This window comes from Sciurus carolinensis, chromosome 8 (assembly GCF_902686445.1).
Source record: "Sciurus carolinensis chromosome 8, mSciCar1.2, whole genome shotgun sequence".
NCBI classification, from domain to species: Eukaryota; Metazoa; Chordata; class Mammalia; order Rodentia; family Sciuridae; genus Sciurus; species Sciurus carolinensis.
This window is the reverse complement of record NC_062220.1, coordinates 49,816,279-49,840,311: the sequence shown is the minus strand read 5'-3', so window position 1 is coordinate 49,840,311 and position 24,033 is coordinate 49,816,279. Positions and strand designations below refer to the sequence as shown.

Sequence of the window (24,033 nt, the reverse complement as noted above, 5' to 3'; positions counted from 1 at the left end):
AGGTGAAAGAGAAGAATTGTGGGGGAAGGGTAGTGATTTACTTTATCAGGAATCAAAGTATCATCAAGCAATATGATTAAAATTATAGTACTAATGTGGCCATAAATATGGATCAATGGAATGGGAGAGATTTAAAAAACAAACTGATTTATATTTGAGATTTTAATATTTGATAAAGATGGAATTTCAAATTACTGTCTCATGCTGTTGGAAGTTATGTATTTGAAAAACAAAATATGTTTTAATACCTATTTTGCATGTCTTACAAAAAAGTAATAAAAGATATTATCATATATAATAATAGTCATAGATATTCTACAATAAAATACAAGGACTATTTATAGAAACCTTTGTAAGAATGATACCATAAAAGAAGTGCTGAACAGATTTGGGTACAGGAATACTTTAGATGCCATTACAAAAAGATATTAATAAATCTAAAATGCAAATGATAAAAATAATATTTGCAATGCTTTCTATACTGTAAAAAGGACTTTATCAAGGAAAATATGGACAACCCAAGACAAGGATGAGAAAATAATATGAAAAATCCTAAAGGAAACTTTTGTGTGTGTGTGATGCTGGGGTTTGAACCCAGGGCCTTGTGCATGTGAGGCAAGCACTCTACCAACTGAGCTATATCCCAGCCCCCGCTAAAGGAAATTTTAATGGTCAGTAAATTTCTCTTCTGAGAAAGCAACTTCCATGAGACCTCACAAACAACCAAGAACTGTAAGTAAAAACAATAGTGAAATATCATTTTTTTTTGCATAAAATTCTGGCAAAGATTTTAAAAGATGATTCTCAGACTTGTAAGAATAAAACGAAATAGATAACTGAGGGCCACACTTGCATGGAGACCAGGCGTGTTTGCCCTCATGGGATCCCTCCTCTAAAAAATCACTTGAATATATTTATTTTAAATAATTATAAAAATTAGGTATACTTTAGTCTTAAATCATTTTTTGTAACTGCATTGCTAAAAAGATGAGCATGAGCCAGTCTAAATTCATTATATATTAACTGCTCATTATTTTATTTTTCTCCAGATTTTTTAAAAAATTAAAGTATCTTGGGGGGTGGGAGGGGTTAGTGTTAGGGTTAGAGTTAGGATTAGGGAGGGGGGCAAGAATGGAGGAAGGAAGGACTGTATAGAGGGAAAAGAGGGGTGGGAGGGGTGGGGGGAAGGGAAAAAATAACAGAATGAATCAAACAGCATTACCCTATGTAAATTTATGATTACACAAATGGTATGCCTTTACACCATGTACAGAGAACCAACATGTATCCCATTTGTTTACAATAAAAAAAATAAATAAATAAATAAAGTATCTTCATGACCCCCACCCCCCAGATAATCATGAGCCCCAGGCACTGAGCCTACCATGCCTAGTGGATAAGTTAGCCCCCGCACAGCCTGGCAGCATGTAAACTTTTTTGGGGGGAGGGGCAATTTGGCATCATCTATCAGATTTCAAAATGTGCACTACTTTAGACCCTACTGTTAGGTTTTTAGGACTTCACCCCATAAATATATTCTCTAGGAGTCAAAGATACATGTAAAAGGAAGTTCATTACATTATTCCTTGCTTATAACTCCAAAAAAATGAAAATGGCCTAATATCCATCAGCAGGTAAGGGTTTAAATTAATTTTGGATAGGAAAAGACAGATACAGAAAGATTAATGTGAAGTTCGCTGTGATACAGTTTTGAATTTTAAAAGATTAGAAAATAATACTTAGAGAGGTTGCTTAATATTTTACACATATATACACACACACACAACTTCCAAGGATTGGAAAGATATACTACAAACTGTTGAGTTATCTTGACACAGCAGAGTTGGGAAATACACTCTGAATTAAATGAATTTTTACAATGAACATTTGTTACTTATAAGAATAACAAAATATATATTTACATTTTGAAGAGAAAAAGTATTTCTTGTTGGTAAAGTCTGGAGTTCTGGGAAAGCAACCTTCACACAAAACTGAGCAGCACAGAAAGATGCTCAAATAATCAACCTGGTTTCTTCCCGAGTCCTATGAATCAGAAATGGGAGAGAAAGCAAGATTTTCAAGGCACTCAAAAGCCAAACAAGCAAAAACCAAAGTCAACTGAGTTTTCCTCATGAAGCTACATCAGGCTGGTGCCTGAATCAAAAGTGAGACTTTCACCTGGTCCTCAAAAATCTCTCCTGGCTCCTGAAACAGCGGTTATTCAAAGGACAGGCAGGTGCTGGGGCTGAGAAGCAAAGTTCTGAGCGACAGTTAGGGAAATGGCAGTTGGAGTATTTGGTGTGGGCTGGGGACCCACTGCCTGGGAGAGGGGCGAGATCAAACCCAACCTGCCAAGCCTCTTTCAAACTCGTCGATGCCCTCTTGCTGGGTCTCAGGGAGACCTACATTTTGAGTCATCAAACCAACTCCACGTCATAGAACAAGAGAATCTGTCCAGAAGTGTCCCTTCAACCATGCCATCGCTTTCTCTAGAGCAGGAGGAAGATGATCATCAAACTCCAGTGGGAGCACCCTTCAGAGATCTTGCACACTTATCCAAATAAGAGTCACTTATGATAGATAAAGTTGGGGCAGGGCTCTATGGTGCATGATGATCTTGGTGCCCTCCCAGGGTACAGGGAGATTACTACCCGCAGGTGGCAGACCAGTGAAGAGCTGGGGGGGCGGGCTTTCCTACTGGTCGGGGAGAGAAGTCAGATGATTAGGTGAGGAACAGCTAGTCCCTTTCCCTGAGATTTCTAGTCAAGAAGAGGAATGGGAGCAGAAACTTGTTCTGTTGCTGCTGAGAAAAGGTGTTTTATTAAACGACTAATTAGTGCTTGTCTACTATGCGCAAGCAGTGTGGAAGTGGAAGAAATACAAAGAGCAAAGAGACATGCTTCCTTCCCTCAGTCAGCCGGAGGAGACGTGTGCAAAAGGGTACACCCAAGACAGAGGAGGGGAAGATCATTGAAAGGAGCAGTATTCAGGGGTAGGGAGTTGGAGATGTGCCTTCATCATGGGTCTGAGATGGTCACTGAAAGGGTTAAGGTCAGATGTGAAGCACCTTCCAGGCAAAGAGAACCCCTGTGCCCAGGCATGAGGGTGGGGACTAGGGGCACGCTGTCTACAGAAAGCCGTTCCCTTAGGTCATATCATGGAAGGTGTAGGAGGTGTGCCTGCAGCAGAAGATAGAGATGTCATCCCAACCCTCCAGAGGATAAAAAGGGAAAAGGTCAGTAAGAAAATTGGCCTTGACTCTCCTCCCCTGAACCTTCTTGCAGTTTCATGGGTCTCCATCCTCTGTCCTGTCTCTAGTCTCTCTATCTGGTTTGTTGATGTTAACAGGCAAGGTGAGTGAATTATATTTCTTCCGAAATGTATTTAACATGATTTACATGACCACGTGTCAGGGGTATATATGATGACTTGGCCACAGTTTGGACTAAAGAAATACTTCCTCCTGACACCGCCAGTTATCGGTGACAAGTTCAGCTTCCTCAAAAACTGAAGTTGAACATTAGAGAAGCACCCCGAGGCAAGCACATAGAGCAGGTTTTTATTTCAAGGTAGTAACACAGGGGGGCTGGGGAGATAGCTCAGTCAGTAGAGTGCTTGCCTTGCAAGCACAAGGCCCTGGGTTCGAAAAAAAGTAGTAACACAGTCTTCTCCCGGGAGGGAGAAGGGGACGGTGGCTGGTATTCTGGAATCCCAAGAAGTGAGAGCGCCCTGTCCCTCTTACAGACTAAAGTTTCCCTTGTTCTCCTGCTCTCTCCCCCTTACCTCTCTCCTTCCTGCCTATGTGACCAGGTCCAGGAGATGCCCGTGGGATGGCCAGGGGGGAGCAGGTGGGCTGGAAGGGCCGAGGTGGAGTGCTAGGCAGGAAGGAAGCAGCAGTCCAGGGGCATTGCCTAGACGCTCTCTGCGCAGGAGCTGCTTCATTACCAACCTTTTTGGGAGAGGTGGTATCAAAGGCCTCTGGAGACATGCACATTCCAATCTCCCCCGGGCACTTTCCAACTTCCCAGACTCAGATCAACCTCCACTTTCTCCATTCTACCCGATCACCTATTCTACACTAACTGCCTGTTTTTGATTTTGGCTTCATTCCTCCTTCCTCCTTTTTCACCAGCCTCATAGTTGACAGTAATCAGGTACTCACTAGATGTAGAAATTGTTTTCCTTCTCACATGGATGAACTCGCTTAATGCTCACAACAGCCCTAGGAGGTATGTTCTCTCGTTTAACAGGTGAGTAAACCAAAGGGAGAAGGAGCGGCCCTGCAATGCATGGAGAGAGGGCATTTGATCAAGGAGTCCTCTATCTGCCCACCAAGAAACAAAATGTGGTGAAGGTTATCCCTTTGAGACCGTCCTGTGATATATTTTGTGTATCTGCTCTTTTTTAATATTGAGTTTTAATTAATGAGCCTCACAACATTCAAATCATGCAGAATAGACTTCATGCTAACCCTGACCATCCCCTGGGGAACTCAGCTTCATTCTTTCCCCTGAATGTGAATTTTTAAGACCTTGGGAGGTATTCGTTTCTGTGTTCACAGCATACACACACACACACACACACACACACCACCACCACCACCACCACCACCACCATTTTCCCAACATTCCATAGGCACCAAATTGTCTGTGTGTTCCAACAGAACCCTTCCTCTGGCTCCAGGTTGAGAATCTCTTACTATGTGCCTATGGTCTGAATGTGTTTCCCCAAATTCATGTGCTGAAGTTTAATCAACAACATGGTAGTCCTAAAAAGAGGAGCCTTCAGATAAAGTCATAAGGACAAAGCCCTCATGAATGGGACAATAACCTTATAAAACCAGAGGAGCTAGTAAACATCCCCTTTTGCACTTGTACCCTCCCACCACATAAGGATACCTATACGGCCATTCGTGAGGATTTTTCAAGTTAAAAGGTGGCTTTTTAAAAATTTGATACTTTCTCCTTTTATTTTTTTTTTAAATAAACGTAATACATGCATGTGGTGAGGAAAAAGTCATAAGCAATATAAAAGGGTGAAAAAATGAAAAAAAAAATCTCCTCCCTGGCCATCCTTGTTGGCAAAAATGTAGGTAACAGAGAACTTTTTAATTTATACAAAGTGATTGTATTATATACACTGTTCTATAAAATGCCTTTTTTCCCCCTCTTAATATTTGAGATTTTTTTTCTAATCAGCACATTTACAAACCTCGAATAGTCCCCTGATAAAGTCTAAAGTCCTTACTTTGGATGACATAACCTGATGCCAAAACCTGACAATGATATTACAACAAAAGAAGAGTATAAGCCCACATCACTCATGAACATAGATGTAAAAATCTCAAAATAGTAAACTAAACCCAAACATACAGGAAAATGATAATATATCACAAGTCATGTTCATTCCCAAACTTGCACTGTTCATTTAACATTCAGAAATCTGTATAATCCATACATTAATAAAGAAGAAAAAGCATTATGATCACCTCCAAAAGGAAAACCATTTAATAAAATCATGTCACAGCACAGAGGTCAGCGCTATGGAGTCCAGAGAGCAGTGGTGTCCTCTGATACCAGTTCTTTCGATCACACCAGAAATATCTTAGACATGTCACTCAGAGTAACAGGCAGAGTTTATTAGAAAGAATAGGAAAAGGGAAAGGGGAATACAATCAAGGAGAGGGTGGGTCCTCTCAGAGAAGGATGGTGCACACACACCCCCGCCCTCCAGTTTTATTAGGGATCCCAGAAAAGTTTCCAGAGAGTTCTACCCACATCTCCCTCTTGACTTTTAACTGAAAACTGGGTTGAATTATATTTTTTCAAGTCCCATCAGTGCATGATAAAGCTTCAAGGCAGCTCTGGGTCACTTTGGCCCATACTGAACCGGTTTTTCTGTTTTTGTGTTTGTTTTGTACCAGAGATTGTACCCATGTACAAAAGCACTGAGTCACACCCCCAGCCCTTTTTTATTTTTATTTAGAGACAGTCTCGCTGAGTTGCTTAGGGGTTTGCTAACTTGGTGAGGCTGGCTTTGAACTCATGATCCTCCTCTCCTGTCTCAGCCTCCTGAGCTGCTGGGATTATAGGCATGCACCACCTTGCCCAGCTTGCTGACTTGTTTTAATTGGAACTTGTTCTTATAGATTATATGGTTAGGGGAATTATCCTCAACTCCCTAAGTTCTGGATCCTGGTCTATGTAAGGGTTACAAAAGAACCCCCCATCAGGGTAACTTGCATTCTTCTTATCAGCATTTAGGGTCTACAGTTCTCTTGCAGATAGTAGGTCGTTTCCTGAAGAACATACCAGGAAGGGCTGCAGGTAAATTGCTTTTTAAAGAAAGCATGTGAGGGTCAGCGCAGTGGGCCCAGTTTATAGAATTATCTCCTTAACTTCATATTCCTACTGCTCACATTCATGATAAATATAGGACTAGAAGGAACTTCCTTTGCCTGATAAAGAAAATTTATAAAATCTACAGCATCAGAGTGATTATCTCGATAAAGGAAAAGAGCCTCATGTGCAATAGTTATGTATATTTCTCCCTTTGGTTACTGGAGTGTGGTTACTGTAATAATTAAGCTGTACAAGTTTGAGTTGGGTACTTTACAATATGTGTTTGAATAAATTGTAAAAAAAATTTAAAGGAAAAAAAATTTACACCTCCCTAATGATCTCAGAAGGGTGGAAGATGCAGCCAGGGAACTGGAAAGCAGACAGGACAGGGCATGGAGCTGAGTGGGATGAGAAGGAATTGAGATGCAGGATGTTGGGTGATTATACACATAGATTTTGGCAGGGCTCAGGATGGTGTAGTAGAGAGGAAGCCGGTGAGCCAGGGGCCACTGTCTCCAGTGAATGAGAAAGTAACTTGTAGCTGGGTACAAAGAGTGGTCTACACTGTCAGATGGAGGAGATAGACTAGCATGGGATTTAATGTCTAGAGTCCCACACAGAGTGCATTGCAGGGGAGGAAAATCTTCCTCCTACTTCTTTGGGTTCTGTGACTGGGTCTGAGAATTAACAAAAGAGAGATTATCAGGGGAAAAGCATACACATTTTATTTAATATTTTTTGTATGCACAAGCGCCTTCTTTAAGAAAATAACAAAAGGGCTGAGGATGTAGCTCAGTGGCTCAGTCTTACCTAGCTTGCACGAGGTCCTGCACTGATTCTCAGCACTACAAGGAAAAAAAAACGGGGGGGGGGGGGAATGAAGAGTACTAGAAGCTCATATGACCTTTTAAACAAAGAATTGTGGTGATGTTAAAAGACTACAGGACTTGGGCAAAGACTGATAGACTGGAAAGAGACTAGGAAATATACAGGGGACATTAGTAGAAAATAAGTGTTAACAAAGTTTAGTAATTTGTTTGCAGATACATCTGGGTATCAGTTCTCTCTGGTAATAGGAACACAGGCATTCTTCTCTTCCTAACACAGGGTGCACACTTTGCATAAGGCAGGGTTCATATCCTGCTTCAGGTTCCATTGTTGATGCTTCATTCCCCTCAACTCAAATGAATCATAATTTTCAAGGGTCATATTTTAGGATGGCTTGTTCTGATCCCCTTCACCATTGCTCTGAAAAGAGATGACACTCTACCCATACTCCTCCCTTTTACAGTTGGTTTACTCCCTGTAACAGTTCTGGAAAGTTATTTTGTTGGGGATACCCTCAGTACTCTGAAGCTCTCCACACTGCCCAGAAAAGGGCCCAGGGTCACGGCTGTAAGGACAGCCAAGTTAAATTGCAATCACCAACTCCCAGTAAAGTAGGGATATCTTGTTGCAAGATTGTCATGAACCTACATAAAGATTTCCTGGTATCATGGGCATTTAATACTTGCTTCCCTCTCCCCTCAACATAGTCACCAAGAACTCTCCAAGGATGCCAAGTGTAGGAAACCCAGCATCGTGAAGAGTGCTATGCAATCACCAATTCACCAAGAGAAACTGACCCACCCATTTTCCTGTCAGTTCAGCACTGATTAGCATATAATCGAGGTCATTTGACTTCTCCATAACAGCTTAGCCTAGCCAGCTGTTTGTTCTCGAGTAGGGTCCTGGGATTGCGGAGTCCCAGGACCCTTTCAGGAGACCCTCAGAGTCCAAACTATTACCCCCAGTGCTAAAACAGCTATTTGTCTTTTCCGGTCCCATTCTCTCCCGGGTCTCCTCTTCAGAGGCTGATGATGGCATCATCTCCCAAAGGCTAACACGTGCTCTGTATCTTAGACTTTAAATGTCTCAATTTTAACTCCTACCACATTAATATATATGAACATAACCCACATAAACCAAGTATTGGAAGGCAGGGTGCCAAACTATAATTTTTAAGAGTCTTAAAGGGGTCCTGATTAGGACTGCCAGGTTTAGCAAATAAAATACAGGACACTGTTAAATTTTAATTTCAGATAGACGATTATTGCATGGGATACGTTCAGCCTAAAAAATTACTCGTTGTCCATCAGCAATTTAAATTTAACTGAGAATCCTATATTTTACCCAGCACGTAGACTAAAAAGTTTGAGAACTGCTCCACGAGGCGACAGCAGGTTGAACTGCAGCGAGCTCCAATAATTCCGAGCGCGGCACTTCCGCTTACGCGGTGGGGCGCGAGGCTCCACCCATCTCCGGAAGCCTCCGCGGGCCGCTCGCAGGCCAGGCCCCGCCCCGCGCCGCAGCGGGCTGCCCAGGGCTGGAGCTGAGCGCGGGCTGGCGGAGCCGGTCCCCCGCCTGCAGGGGGCAGCGGCCGTGGCCAGGCCTTTGCGTCCACACCTCGGCATCCCTGTCCTCGCTGTTCTTCTTGTCGCCGGGGTGGCGGGCCGACCAGTGGGCGGCCAAGAAAGGCGGCCGCCATTCCCGTGTCGCTGCGCCCGCGGGGGCCGCCCGAGCCGGCCACCATGCCGCTGGGCCTGAAGCCCACCTGCAGCGGCTGCAAGACCACGTCGTCCTCCATGTGGAAGAAGGGCCCGCAGGGGGAGATCCTCTGCCACCACTGCACGGGCCGGGGCGGCGCGGGCGGCGGGGGCGCCGGCTCGGGGGCGGCCGGCGGGACGGGGGGCGGCGGTGGCGGGGGCTTCGGGGCGGCGACCTTCGCCAGCACCTCGGCCGCGCCCCCGCAGAGCAACGGGGGCGGGGGCGGCAAGCAGGTGAGCTCTCCGGCCCTTCCCGCCAGCGCCGGGCGCCCTGTACCTCTTCCTGCAAATAGTACATCCTGTTGCTATAAGTAAGACATGTCATTTTAAATGGCAGCATAACTGTGCCACTGAGAGGTGCCTCAACTAACTTCTCCAAAATACCGGCCTTGACGGAGACCACCTACTCCTGTCACCGGCCCTATTGTAAGCGGCCCGCCTTTTTGGAGTCGCTGGCGGTGCTTGCCTAGGGCCTTTCCTGTCCTAGCTCTTAGTTTTTATGTCCTTACAAAGCGTGTACTTTGGGATTCTTGTAAGATGATTGGATTGGGACAGCAGTCTTTCTACGGTTTTTTGGGGTTTTTTATTTCTTTCTCTTTTTGTTCTCTATTTGTTTATATAACAGAGTAAGCAGGAAATTCACAGGAGGTCTGCCCGGCTCAGAAACACTAAATACAAATCTGCTCCAGCTGCTGAAAAGAAAGTTTCTACTAAAGGAAAAGGGAGAAGACATATTTTTAAATTAAAAAATGTAAGATGATTGTAGGCAGTGTTTTTACTGTAATGATGTTGTGTATGTACTGGGTCCTGCTATTGCTGCTTTGGTTTTCATTGAATGTGCTGCTTTTGGGAACCCATTTGTAGTATTCTGGGGACTGCACCAGACTCCCGCCTCACCAAATGAGCTATGTTGCAGGGGGCTTGCTGTTTATAATGTTAATAACACCTTCTCTTTTTTTTAAACTTTCATTTTTCTTCTCTGGAAAATATTAAATGCTTTTTATCTGGTTCTCTATGGAGAGGAATAGAAGAGATTATGGAGATTATGGGTTCTTGATATGACCAGGTACACTAGGAAAACTTTTTTTTTTTTTTAATCCTTTAAAGATTTAAGTAAATAATAATACCGGAATTTAATCATCCCCATATTCACTTTTTATTATAGTCCCAGAAAATGTGTCTTGTGGTAATGACTTTAATAGATATGAACAAAATTTTTTCTCTAAACCTTTATCTTCTCTTCTGCTATATGAAATGCAACAGATTGTTGAAAAACTTGTGCTGGATATAGTTGAAAGCACATTTTTGTTGCAGTAAGTTTTACTTTTGTGAACACGGGGCAATGGACAGTACATTATAGACAATTTTAAATTATTTTGTGATGCAGGGGCTTGAACCCAGGAACCCTCTACCAGTGAGCCACACTCCAGCCCTTTTTATCCTTTTTGAGGCAGGGTCTCACTAAGTTCTAAGGCTGGTCTCTAATTTGCCATCCTCTTGCCTCAGCCTCCCAAGTAAATGAGATTATAGGCTTGTACCACCACACCAAGCTTGATGATTTTTTTAAGCTTCAGTATGGTATTCCTTTCAGGACAGAGATGCTGCTTTTACCAGTAAAAGCATTTCTGATGTTGAGCATGTTCATTTTATAAAACAAAGAGAGGTTTGGGGGGTAGGTTCTTATATAGATTGCAGATTCTTAATGTGAGTAATTGCTGCTAATTTAAGATTTTTATAATTTAGTTTTTTTTAAAAAAGGGATTTATTGATGAGATAACATGTTAAGTCCGTATTCATTTGCAGTATTTGGCATTTTTTTCCTTTTAAGTACTGCATGCTGTTCTCTCTGATGATTACATTATCAATTTCTCTGCAACCCCTTTCTTCAAGTATAGTACAGCCATACATGGGAGAGGTCTAATTTCTATGTTGGTTGTGGCACTGAAGAGTGTATTACAACTTAAGAGATTTCAGTGATGGTTGGAAGGTGGCACATTATTTGGAACTCCCCCCAAATTTTCTAAAGCCTAATAAGTTCAGACTTTCTACAAAATCAATGATGTTGATTATCCTGGCAAGTTCCATCACCAAGACGGAAAATGACTTCAAGGCGACACTTTCACTTGTGTCCACCTGCTTGTTTTTCATGCCTTCCGTTCTGTCATGTGCGGGCAGTTAGAGCTAGTATATTTTTATAATTGGGATGTTCATGTCTAATGGAGCTCTTAGTGTACTTTGTGTTAGATCTCAGCAGCATAATCAGAAACTTGCCTTTGTTTCTGAGCAACTTTTTAGCTAATGGTAACAGAAATAGCTGAAATACTCAAACTGGACTTTGCCTCAACATTCAGAAAATCATTTATTTATTTATTTTTATGGTGCTGGGGTTTGAACCCAGGGTCTTAGTACATGCTACCAACTGAGCTATATCCCTATCCCCATTTATGTTTTTTATTACTGTTCTTGTCACCAAACACAAGTTTCAGAATTTCTGAAGTGAATTATCTTTTATATATACCTGGAAAAATGCCTCTATATACTGTACATGCAGACATATCATGGATATGCTAATGTTTTTATTTTTTCTCATAGCCTATCAAAGCTCCTGAGTCTGTTTCCACCATAATCACTGCAGAATCAATCTTCCACAAGGTAAGCTTCTGTGGAGTTCCTGAAAGAAGAATTGAACCAAATGTACAATATACTACTAAAATGGTGGTTGCTGGGCACAGTGTCGCACACCTCTAATCCCAGTGGCTTGGGAGACTGAGGCAGAAGGATTTCAAGTTCAAGGTTAGCCTCAGCAACTTAGCAAGGCCCTAAGCAACTTAGTGAGACCTTCTCTCAAAATAAAAAATAAACAAGGTTGGGGATGTGGTTTGGTAGTTAAGTGTGCCTGGGTTCAATCCCTGGTACAAAAACCCAAAAATGGTGGTTTAACCTAAATGTCTCTGTTACTCTGTATTTACATAAAGTGTGATGATGCTTTTGTTCCCTTCTAAACTGTTTGCCCAATTGGTGGCTTATCCACAGCTGAAGTGAGGAAGGTTGCCTGTGTAAATATGATGTGAGGGTCTTAAGTATATTTTAAAAATATAGATTATTGGAATTGTCCTTAAAATGCTAATTATAGTGTGGAACCATGGAAAAGTAAGCCATCCTAGCCAGCGTGATGGCGTGGAAGGGCAAGAAGGAGAGAGTCTGGATATGGGCAGATGGAGGATGTGAACCATGATATCTAGTGGGAAGAGCAGACCCAGAGATTATGAAATACTTTAAGCAGAGGTAAGAGGAATAAGCACAGTGGTGGGGATTAATACCCACTACAAGTTCTTGGGAGAGAGTCCAAGATATTTGATAAAATGAGAAGGTTAGGTTCATGGGCCAAAGCCATGAACATCTGTTGTCTCAGAGAGGTGACATATCATTACTTTTAAATCGGAAGCCTTAGGAGGGAAATTGGAGCATACTTAAAAGGAAAAAAAATGCCTGGAAGGCCTGGTATAAGCAGCAACAATTAAAAGCTGTTTGGATGTGCATATATGAATATGTTACAATGTACCCCATTATTGTGTATGATTAGAGTGCACTAATAAAAGCTGTTGGATATTTTGGGATCTGAACTGTCACATAGGAGTTAGTGATGTGAGTGCTTTATACTTGACTCTAATGGACCAAACCCTGAGAAACTCAAGTGTTTATGACCTTTGAGTGTATTTTATTTATTTATTTTATTTTATTTTTTTAATTTTTTAATTTTTTGGTACTGGGGATCTAACTCAGGGCACATACCACTGAACTACATTCCTGGCCCTTTCTTATTTTGAAACAAAACCTCATTAAGTTGCTGAAGGTCTTGCTAAATTGCTGAGGCTGGCCTTGATCTTGAGATTCTCTTGTCTCAACCTCCTAAGTCACTGGGATTATAGGTGGCAATTGTATTTATTTTTGTTAACCCATAATCTGTATAGTCAGAAGCAGTCTGTATATAGGCAAGTATCTCCTGTATTTCTAGCATTTTATTCTTTGTTTTGTATACATCATTCATAATAAAACAAAAGTTTTGCATGTTTTGTTATGTATTGATCACTAAGCTGAGCATTTTACTCATATTATTTCATTCAGTGTACTTTATAGGATGGTTATGGTCATCCTCATCTTATGGATGAGGACATTGAGGCACAGAGAGATTGTCAAAGATCACACAGCTTGTATGTTATATAGCAAGGCAATCTGATGCTGGAACCTAAGCCTAGAACTCAGACCCTTTCTCCACTGCTTTGGCAAGTGGCTATGTGACTGGGCTCGGACCAACCTCTTTAATGATTCTTCACCTGTCTTTAAGATGTACTTACATCTTCAAGTACTCTGATGTTTAATAGTACTTATCTCCTGAGATCATGCATGTTAAACATTAGTAGGGTTAGAAGTTATCATCACATTTCCAGATTTGTGTATTAATATCCCCAACTGAACACAAAGTTTATAGATTAAAGTCCAGAAGTTAAGATGTAGTATGTCAGTGTATGCGTGTGTGTGTGTCTAAATGAAAAGGCATGTAGGACCGTAAGTACCAGTATTTTCATATTGCTCTCCATTGCCCATGTTTACTAAATAATGAGAAAATGCAACAAAATATTCAAGTAATGCTACAGATACCCAGTATTGTATATGCTGTCACAGCAGTGCCAGCACTGTGGTGGTGCATTACTGAACTGAAGATCAGATGAAGGCTGCAAAAGGGAATCATGTGGGAGCCATTGGAGATGATGGACAAGAGTATGGGCATCCAGGCCCAGAATGGTTAAGTATCTTCCTGGAGTGCTATGATGGCAGAACAGCTCCATTAACTCGGTCTGGTTATTCTCACTATGTTGTGTGCACTCCCTTTTCTCTGCCACAAACCTTGAAACCCTCCAGCAAATGAGGGACTGCTTGATTCAAATGTCTTAGCCCTGATCTGTGTGACACTAATATGTAGTAGTCTTCTGTTATGGTTTGGATGTCAGGTGTCCCCCAAAAGCTCACATGTAAGACAATGCAGGAAGGTTCAGAAGAGAAGTGATTGGATTGTAAGAGTCTTAACCCAGTCAGTGAATTAATCCCTCCTGGGATTAATTGAAGTGTTAGGGTATGACTGGAGGAGGTAGGAATTGGGACATGGCTAGGGGATATACGTTTTGTATCTGGAGAGTGAGAGTGGAGTCTCTTTCCCCTCCCTGATGATGTGAGCTGCTTCCCTCTACCATACTCTTCCACCATGATGTTCTGCCTCACCTCAAGCCCCAAGGAATGCAGCTGGCCTTCTTCGGACTAAGACCTCTGAAACTGAGCCCTCAAATAAACATTTCCTCCTCTGTAATTGTGCTGGTCAGATCATTTAGTCATAGCAGCAAAAAAGAAGACTAAGACAGAAATTGGTACTGAGAATGGGGTCATTGCTGTGACTAACCTGACCATGTGTTTCAGAAGATTTTGGAGCTTTTTGGAATTTGTGGGAGGAATTTTGCGATATATAGCAGTGCAACCTGGAAATGCTTTGGATTGTTGTAAGCAGAGAATAATGACTGATTCTGGTGCAAGCTCAGAAGACCAGAATGGTGATAGAACCTTGATTAGTGAAGACCCAGCTCAAGAGGGTTCAGAAAAGGAGGACTCTATTGGAATTTGGAGTAGGGACCATTTTTGTTATGTTCTGGCTGAGAAGTCTGAATTTTGCCCATGTCCTGAGACTTTCTGTGAGGCTGATTTTAGAAGTGATGGACTTCTTAATCCGTCTAGACAGCATAGCATTCAGGCAGTGGCATGGATATTGTTGGTGGCTTTTAGCCAAATTTATTGTGAAAATCAGGAGCAGAAAGCAGAGCAGAAAGATTTGGAAAACATGGACTTGAAAGGCAGGAGTAAAAGTGGGGCTAAAGAAGTAGTATTTGTTAAAGACATTACTGCCACTAAAGAAATGCTACTTGAGTGAAGCAGGAGGTATCACACCACCAGACCTTCAACTATACTACACAGCAATAGTAACAAAAACGGCATGGTGTTGGCACCAAAATAGACAGGTAGACCAATGGTACAGAATAGAGGTACAGAGACAGACCCACATAAGTACAGTTACCTCACACTCGACAAAGGTGCCAAAAACATACAAATGGTGCTGGCACAACTGGAAATCCATATGCAACAAAATGAAATTAAACCCCTCACCCTGCATGAAACTCAACTCAAAATGGATTAAGGACCTAGGAATTAGACCTGAGACCCTGCACCGAGTAGAAGAAAAAGTAGGTCCAAATCTTCATCATGTCAGCTTAGGACCAGACCTCCTTAACGAGACTCCCAAAGCACAAGAAATAAAAGCAGGAATCAATAAATGGAATAGATTGAAACTAAAAAGCTTTTTCTCAGCAAAGGAAATAATCAACAATGTGAAGAGAGGCCTACAGAGTGGGAGAAAATCTTTGCCACACACACTTCAGATAGAGCACTAATCTCCAGAATCTATAAAGAACTCAAAAAACTTTACACCAAGAATACAAATAACCCAATCAATAAATGGACTAAGGAAATGAGCAGACACTTCACAGAAGAAGATCTACGAGCAATCAACAGATACATGAAAAAATGTTCAACATCTCTAGTAATAAGAGAAATGCAAATCAAAACCACCCTAAGATTCCATCTCACTCCAATTAGAATGGCTGTTATTGAGAATACAAGCAAGGATGTGGGGGAAAAGGTACACTCATACATTGCTGGTGGGGTTGCAAATTGGTGCAGCCACTCTGGTAAGCAATATGGAGATTCCTTAGAAAACTTGGAATGGAACCACCATTTGACCCAGCTATCCCACTCTCTGGCCTATATCCAAAGGACTTAAAATCAGCATACTACAGTGATGCAACCACATCAATGTTTATAGCAGCTCAATTCACAATAGCTAGATTATGGAACCAACTTAGATGCCCTTCAGTAGATGAATGGATAAATAAGACTGTGGTGTATATATACAATGGAATATTATTCAGCCACAAAGAAGAATAAAATTATGGCATTTGCAGGTAAATGGATGGAATTGGAGAATATCATGCTAAGTGAAATAAGCCAATTCCAAAAAATCAAAGGCCAAATTATGTCTCTGATAAGTGGATGATGATACATAAGGGGGGAGAAGGGGTAAAGGAAGAATGGAGGAAGGATGGATTGTGTAGAGGGAAATGGGTGAGGAGGGGATGGGGGAAGGAAAGATAATGGAATGAAACAAACATCATTATCCTATGTACATGTATGATTACACAAATGATGTGACCTTATGTCATGCACAGAGAAATGAAATTTGTACCCATTTGTGTACAATGAATCAAAAAGTAAAAATTAAAACAAAATGCTAAAACTTTGCCTAGAGACTGTAAGAAAGATGGCTTGATGGGGGGAGGGAAAAATAACAATGAATCAAACATTACCCTATGTAAATGTATGATTACAAAAATGGTATGCCTTTACTCCATGTACAAACAGAGAAACAACATGTATCCCATTTGTTTACAATAAAAGTAAATTTAAAAAAAAAAAGAAAGAAAGATGGCTTGAGGGCATTGCAGGAACTGGCAAGACCATACCTATCTCAAGCTCAAGGGAGTAAAGGTTAAAATTCTCTTGAGAAGTGACCAGTGGGGCACCCTTCATGCACAAGGGGGCCTAGGAGGTTTTTTGAAAGTGCTCAGCCACCCAGACATTCAGAAGTTGCTGCAGTCAGGGTCCTTGGAGGCCTGGCTACTGCTGGAGATGGCCGCAGACCTTAGCATCAAGTAGGTGGTGCTGGTCCTGCAGAAATGCAGGATGCTGGAGTTAGGGGATCATAGAGGCTTCCACCAAGATTTCAAAGGAAGGCCTGGGAGGCCAAGCAAAGTGCAGCAGCATCAGAGTCCTTGTGAGCACCCCCTGAGAAATCAAAGTGTGGAGATGTGAGGAAGAAACCAAAGCTGTGTTGGAGACCCCTGAGATTAAGAAATGCCCGTAACGTGGGACATTTGCAGGAAATGACCAGAGACAAGCCAACAGAAAGGCCACTTGGGCTGCAACAAACAAGGCCACAGGGGCGGAGCTTTACATGCCATTCAGTGAGGATGTGGGGGAAAAGGTACACTCATACATTGCTGGGGAGGTTGCAAATTGGTGCAGAACAACAAGATGCCATGTGCCCCAGGTGCCCGACATGGAGCTACGTGACTTGTTTGCCCAGCTGGATTTCGGTCTTGCTTTGGTCCTATCCCTTCTTTCTATGATCCTATTTTTGTTAGTGAAATGTTTACTCAGTACCTTTATATGTTGGATGTCTGTAAATTGCTTTTAATTTTGTAGAAGCTCATAGCATGAGATTGCCTAAGCCTCAGAGAGGATTGTGGACTTTGAATTTTGAATTTTGAGTCTTGGAACTATTGAGACTATAGGGACTCTTGAAAATGGACTAAATAAATTTTGCATTGTCAGATGAGTGTAAGCTTTTAGGGGCCAGGAGCAGAATGTTACGATTTAGATGTGAGGCCTCCCCCAAAAGCTCTCATGTGAGACAATGCAGGAAGGTTCAGAGGAGAAATGATTGGGTTGTGAGAGTCTTAACCCAATCTGTGAATTAATCCCTGGAGCGATTAACTGAAGTGGTAGGGTGTGTCTGGAGGAGACTGGAATTGGCATGACTTTGGGGTATATATTTTGTATCTGGAGAGTGAAGCCTCACTCTCTCTGCTTCCTGATCACTGTGATTTGAGCTGCTTCCTCTGCCACCCTCTCCTGTCATGATGTTCAGCCTCACCTCGAGCCCCGAGGAATGGAGCCAACCTTCTATGGACTAAGACCTATGAAACCATGAGCCCTCAAATAAACCTTTTCTACAGTTGTGCTGGTCAGATCCTTGTAGTCACAGCCATGAAAAAGCTGACTAAAACATCTCCCCTTAACTGTGGTTTTGCTTTTCAGGGTTTCAATTACTTATAGTCAACTGCAGTTTGAGACTATTGAATTGGAAATTCCAGAAATAAATGATTTATAAATTTTAAATAATTTATTAGAGTTTATTGCTCTAATTATTATATTTTATTATTAGTTCATCTATAACTGTGCCTAGTTCATGAATTAAACTTTATCACAAGTTTGTATTTATAGGGGAAAAATATGGAATATATGGAGTTTGGTAATATCAAGGTTTTGGGCATGTACTAGGGTTCTTAGAATGTATCTCCCATAGATATGGAAAGTCTGCTACACCCAGAACATATTAATAAACACCTGTGTGCCAGGCACTGCTTGATACCAAAATCTCTTACTAAGGCATTTTCTTTATATTGCTATTTTACGTTCAAACTATTACATATTTTGGATTAATATTCATTCAGCATATATTTGAGTGCCCATAATAAGCAAATGTAATCATAATTTGGGAATAATGATTATACAATATGTAGACAGGTTTAGAACTGGTATCATCATAAACATGGATTCATTAGACCATTTATTGACTACTTTCAAAACCTGCATATTAAAGAAGTTTCATTCAGAGCTGTGATGTTTGAGTTTTATTTTAAATATGAGATTCTTTTCTATTTCCCTCAGGGAGTATATTACCAAATTGGTGATGTTGTTTCTGTGATCGATGAACAAGATGGAAAACCCTACTATGCTCAGATCAGGGGTTTTATCCAGGACCAGTATTGTGAAAAGAGTGCAGCCCTGACGTGGCTCATTCCCACTCTCTCCAGCCCTAGAGACCAGTTTGATCCTGCGTCCTATATCATAGGTAAGTTTGATAAATGGCACAGTTAACTCAGTTAACTCTGCCATGTTATATAAAAGAATGTATTAGTTTGCTTGGGCTGCCATGACAAAACACCAAGACTAGATGGGTTAAACAACGAACTATACTGTCTCGCAGTTCTGGAGACAGGAAGTCTGAGATCAGAGTACTGCCAGGATTGGTGTATAGTGAGACCTCACTTCCTGGCTTGCAGATGGGCACCTTCTTGCTGTGTCCTCACATAGCCTTTCTTCTCTATGTGTACATGGAGAGGGAGCTCTCTGATGTCCCTTAAAAAGTACATCAACCCTGTCACCTTATCCCATAAAGGCCCTTGTGGCTTTGTTTTAACCTCTGTTACCTGCCTAAAGGTCCCATCTCCAGTACCACCACTTGGGGATTAGGCCCTCATCCTGTGAATTAAGAGGCTGGGGAAAATCCCATAATAAAAAAAGGCATAAACATTATTAAGCACAAAAAAGTGTAGGCAATATGAAAGATAGTTTATATAGCTGGGGTTGAGTGCTGTTATTAATTTGGGTTACAGCAGTGTGCACCTAACAAAATGATGTGGATAAGGTTTTTTCTGTGTCCTAGAATTAAACCATATTTAAAAACTATTGCTCAGGAACTAGATTATTTAGATTACTTATAAAAATCAATTCAAAAATAATTTCTAAGAGAATATCCCTGTTATTTCTAAAGTCTTAGTAAATTCTCAATATGCAGCTCTCTACACACCACATGTCATTCCTAAGCCTTTTATGATTGATGATTTAAAAATGTGATACAAAGTTTTTGGCATAAATTTACAAGTTAATGATTAATATGATTTTGAAAGTGTTCAAATTTCTTAAGTTATCCTGAACTTTTCATTCTTATAATGAGCATACATTACTTTTGCATCCTGAAAAAATCTATACTTTTTTTTTCATTGAGACCTCCCAGGACAATAGCCCACTGTTCACCTATATGTCAATTTTATTACACAACTTAATAGTTCTAGTCTTCTGCTTTAGAGTACATAGAACAGCAGATTTTCACTTACCTTGTTTATGGGACAGAATCACAGAAGAGACCATGATTGTCAGAAGCACCTCCAGGGCACCTCACCCATCTTCTCTTCCTAATCCCCAAATTCTGAGGTTCTTCCTTGTCCTGGAGGAGGTACATCTTGGAGGTGAGAATACAAACTCTGTAGCCACAGGAGGTCCACATCCTTGCCACTTACCAGTTGTGTGACTTTAGCAAATTCTTTAATTTCTCTTGCCTTACTTTCCTCACATGTAAAACAGGGATAACAGTGCCCATGTCAGAGTTGTGAGGATTCAAAGTACTGATATATGTGAAGTACTTAGAACAGTGCAGGCATGTAACAAACTCTGTGTAAGTGTTTGCTGTTATTTTTAGAATCCTTTCTCAGTTGAGTTGCTCTTTTTTTGGGAAACTACCATATTCCTTAAGCAATAAAAGTAGAAAAAAATGATAGTAACTTCAGAGCAACATCATGACTTGATGTTAGCCCTTGAAACAAGGGCGCTTTCTCCTAGTACCTAAGAATATTAACAGTTTATGAAAATGATTTATGTGTTCAAAAATGTATTTAACCTTTCTGTTGGCTGACTTCTAGGGCCAGAGGAAGATCTTCCAAGGAAGATGGAATACTTGGAATTTGTTTGTCATGCACCTTCTGAGTATTTCAAATCACGGTCATCACCATTTCCCACAGTCCCCACCAGACCAGAGAAGGGCTACATATGGACTCATGTTGGACCTACTCCAGCAATAACAATTAAGGAAACAGTTGCCAACCATTTGTAGTTACAAAATTAAAACTGGGCTGAGGATATAGCTCAGTGGTAGAGTACTTGCCTAGCATGCTTGAAGCCCTGGGTTTGATCCCCAGCATTCAAAAAAAAAAAATTAAAACTGGATTTCCAGTTTTCGCCTATCATACTACTATGAGATATACCATGTGTTCATTTCATGAAATTTTTACATGGAAAAATGAAAGTTTTTCCCCTAAATACCCAGTAATCATTAGCTTGTTTATTAATGTTACTTAGAAAATTACAAGGAATAGAAAATAATGAAATATATTTGAAGGTAAATATTACATTTCGTATGTGTATCTTCCCAGGCAAAGGCTGCAGTTTCCCAGGAGAACATTAGGAACAGGTAGTGACTATTTCTTCATAATTTATTGTTAGAAACTCATAAAATGAATTCTATTTTTATATAAGTACAAAATATTAGTTAAGTTTTGGATTTCTGACCAAGAGCTTAAATCAAATAAAATGTATGTGTGATTGATTATGTCTGTTGTAAAGCCACACCAAATGTATTTCCTCATCAAGAAAATGCTGTGACAAAAAAAAAAGAAAAAAAAAAAAAAAAAGAAAGAAAAGAAAAGAAAATGCTGTGACAGACTTCTGGCTGCATTAACCATAGGAGTGATTGCTAGATGATGATTTTATTAGCCCAGACTTTTTAAACTTTTCATGTGATTTCTCTGTAGCAAACAGGCTTTGGAACCATTCAGTTGCTCTCAGTAGAGCTGCTCTTCACTCTTCTCACCTACTTTTCTGTCATACGGAGGCTTCAGGTCAAACCACTGACCTACAGTGCAGATGTCACCTTCACTAGAACACCTAGGAAACCTGTGCTGCTCAGGCACCCTGCTTGAGTTTCTTGACTACTGTGAGAACAGCTGGCAGTCATAAAAGTGATTGATAGCTAAAAATGTCTACCGCCAGATTAAGCCATCTGCTATGGACTCCTAATAGTATGCTTTGGAAGGCCTGCTGTGTATTCTTCAAGTGCAAATCAGTTAAGTAAGGGAGTAACAAATGTAGAAGGGGTGGGGGGAACAGGCTTACCTCCTCTACCCTCTCACCCTTACCCTTTTTCTATACAATTACAGTTGTATGTTGAAAACAGACAACTGTAGATGGCTCAATGTATATGGTCATCTCTCTGTTCACAAAAGTTATAGTAAAATTGATTGTAAATACCATTGAAAGTAGTTTTCTAAATGCTGATATTCAGAACTTTTGGATTAAAATGTATTTTTCACAATGTATTTACTTTGCATTTACTTTATTTAAATGATGTAAGTAGGGCTTTCTATCCAAAGATGATATTAAATAGAAAATTCTGAGTTGTACTGAATTTGGAGTAGATTCATCATCAGTAAGTAACAGATTTTAGGAAAATCCTAGAATAACCAATTGAAAAAATGAAGATTTAATATAAGATATTTATTAAAATGACATTTTTTATACTAGTATAGCCAAGAAAGGTGGCACACACCTGTAATACCGGCTATCAGGGAGGCTGAGGCATTAGGATCACAAGTTTGAGTTACTGGGTAACTTAATGAGACCCTATCTCAAAATAATACATTTAAAAAGGAATGGGGATATAGCTCAATGGTAGAACTCTAGCATGTGCAGTCCCTAATACCTAAAAACAAAACAAACAAACAAAATGTATACATTTTGACCATTTGTTTCTAAATTTGATAGATAGCTTGTATCTTTTATATAAAGCTTCAATTTTCGCTTTCCCCTCTGGCTAACAACAGTAGCTCACATTTCTTACTGGTTGGTTGCTCCTGCGATTCACGGCCAGTCCTGAAGGACCCTAAACCTGCTGTCCTCTTCTTACCACTGAACTATTTCTCCTGTATACCCTCCTTGTTTTCCTGTTACTGAATCCTTGTTCATACTGTTCCTTCCTACCAAAGGCCTTTTTAAGGCCCTTATGTTTTGTTTGCTTATCTATTCTTGTTTTATGAAGCTGGGAATGGAATCCAGGGCTCACATATGCTAGGCAAGTGCTCTACCACTGAGCTACACCCCCAGCCAGTTCCCTTAAATTCTGTCTCCTTGAAACTTTCCCAGGTTCCCCTGGCTCCTTGAAATCAGTCTGTGCTGTTCTGTGCTTGCATTTAAGCTTCTCTCCTACTCCCACCCTGTGCTCCCCAGAGGATGGAGGGGATGTGGGCTTTATTGTCTTTGCAATTGCAGCAGCACCTAATTCAGGTCCTCATTTATGGCAGGTGCTTAGTGTAGAGTCCAAATTGGATACTGTCAACTAGAATACTGGCTGGCAATTTAGTTAGTACTATTTCATACTAACTTTAGCTTAAACTTCAAATTCTTTGGCCAAAAGGCAAGTTGAATTTCACATTGTATTGTGGATTAGTATTGGAATGTATTTAAGGTTGTTTTAATAGAATTTTTTAAAGGTGAGCTTTAAATAGTTGTCTTAAACAAATATTAACATGAGTATTTGAAAAAAAAAATTATCCCAAGACATTCTGGTTCTTGGCTGGGAAAGATTTTTTTGGAACTTATGTAAGTTTGGATCATAATTCCATTTCAGCCATTAACTGGTATGAACAGTGCACATGTTTAAATTAAGATTCTGTCATGGACCAGAAAACGGAAAGGCATTTTTGTGGATTTCATTTGGCTGCCCTGGGCATGTTTTAAGAACTACTTCTTACTTCATACCAGATATATAAACCGTACCCTTTGTAGGAGGGTGCACCTCCTACACCCAAGAAATATAAGCCAATAAATGGGTCATTGCCAGGCAGAGCAAAAGGGAACCTGAATGGCCAACAAGAGAGTAATGCCTATAGAAATTGTAATATTTGTGTAATGGAACATTATGCAACCATCTAAAAAGAAAATTGTTAGTGATAGGTTAAAATACACACCATTCAAGCGAAAAAAAGTAGAATTCAGAACTGTATGATAGCAATTCTGCATCAAGAAACAAATTTTAAAAAAGATGGAGGAACAAGATGTGGTGGGACATGCCTATAATCCCAGTGGCTCAGAGGCTGAGGCAGGAGGATTGCAAATTTGAAGCCAGCCTTAGCAGCTTAACCAGCCCTAAGCAATTTAGCAAGATGCTGTCTCTAAATAAAAAATTGGCGGGAATTGCTGGTTTTCCTTATAACCACTTAGCTCTCTTAAGTTTTTAAAAATTAAGGAGATCACAAGGGAAAGATCAATGGGATCATAAAAAAGTTGCATAAAAAATTAAAAGCAAACATCTAGAGAACCAGTTCACTCATGGCTGGCGGCAGGAAGCTTTGGTTCCTCACCTGGGTCCTCCACAGCTTTGTTCACAACACAATTTGACCCAGAGCAAATGATCTATGCCACAGAGTATGCATGTGAATCCAAAAGAGAAGCTACCATCTTTTTATAATCTTATCTGGAAGTGACACGCACTGTTGGTCACATAGACCAACCCTAGACAGTGTGAGAGGGGTTGACAGAGGGTGTACATTCTAGAG

General features: G+C 40.6%; 1 protein-coding gene across 1 annotated transcript; it reads left to right on the top strand.

Moving 5' to 3' along the window:
* The first annotated feature begins 8,667 nt into the window (after positions 1 to 8,667).
* On the top strand, positions 8,668 to 21,798 carry Gatad1 (GATA zinc finger domain containing 1). The gene is made up of 5 exons (XM_047562593.1): positions 8,668 to 9,160; positions 9,552 to 9,677; positions 11,519 to 11,578; positions 18,536 to 18,719; positions 20,347 to 21,798. Exons 1-5 carry the CDS (start codon positions 8,912 to 8,914, stop codon positions 20,535 to 20,537), a joined length of 810 nt encoding a protein of 269 aa, XP_047418549.1. The 5' UTR covers positions 8,668 to 8,911; the 3' UTR covers positions 20,538 to 21,798.
* Positions 21,799 to 24,033: the final 2,235 nt, after the last annotated feature.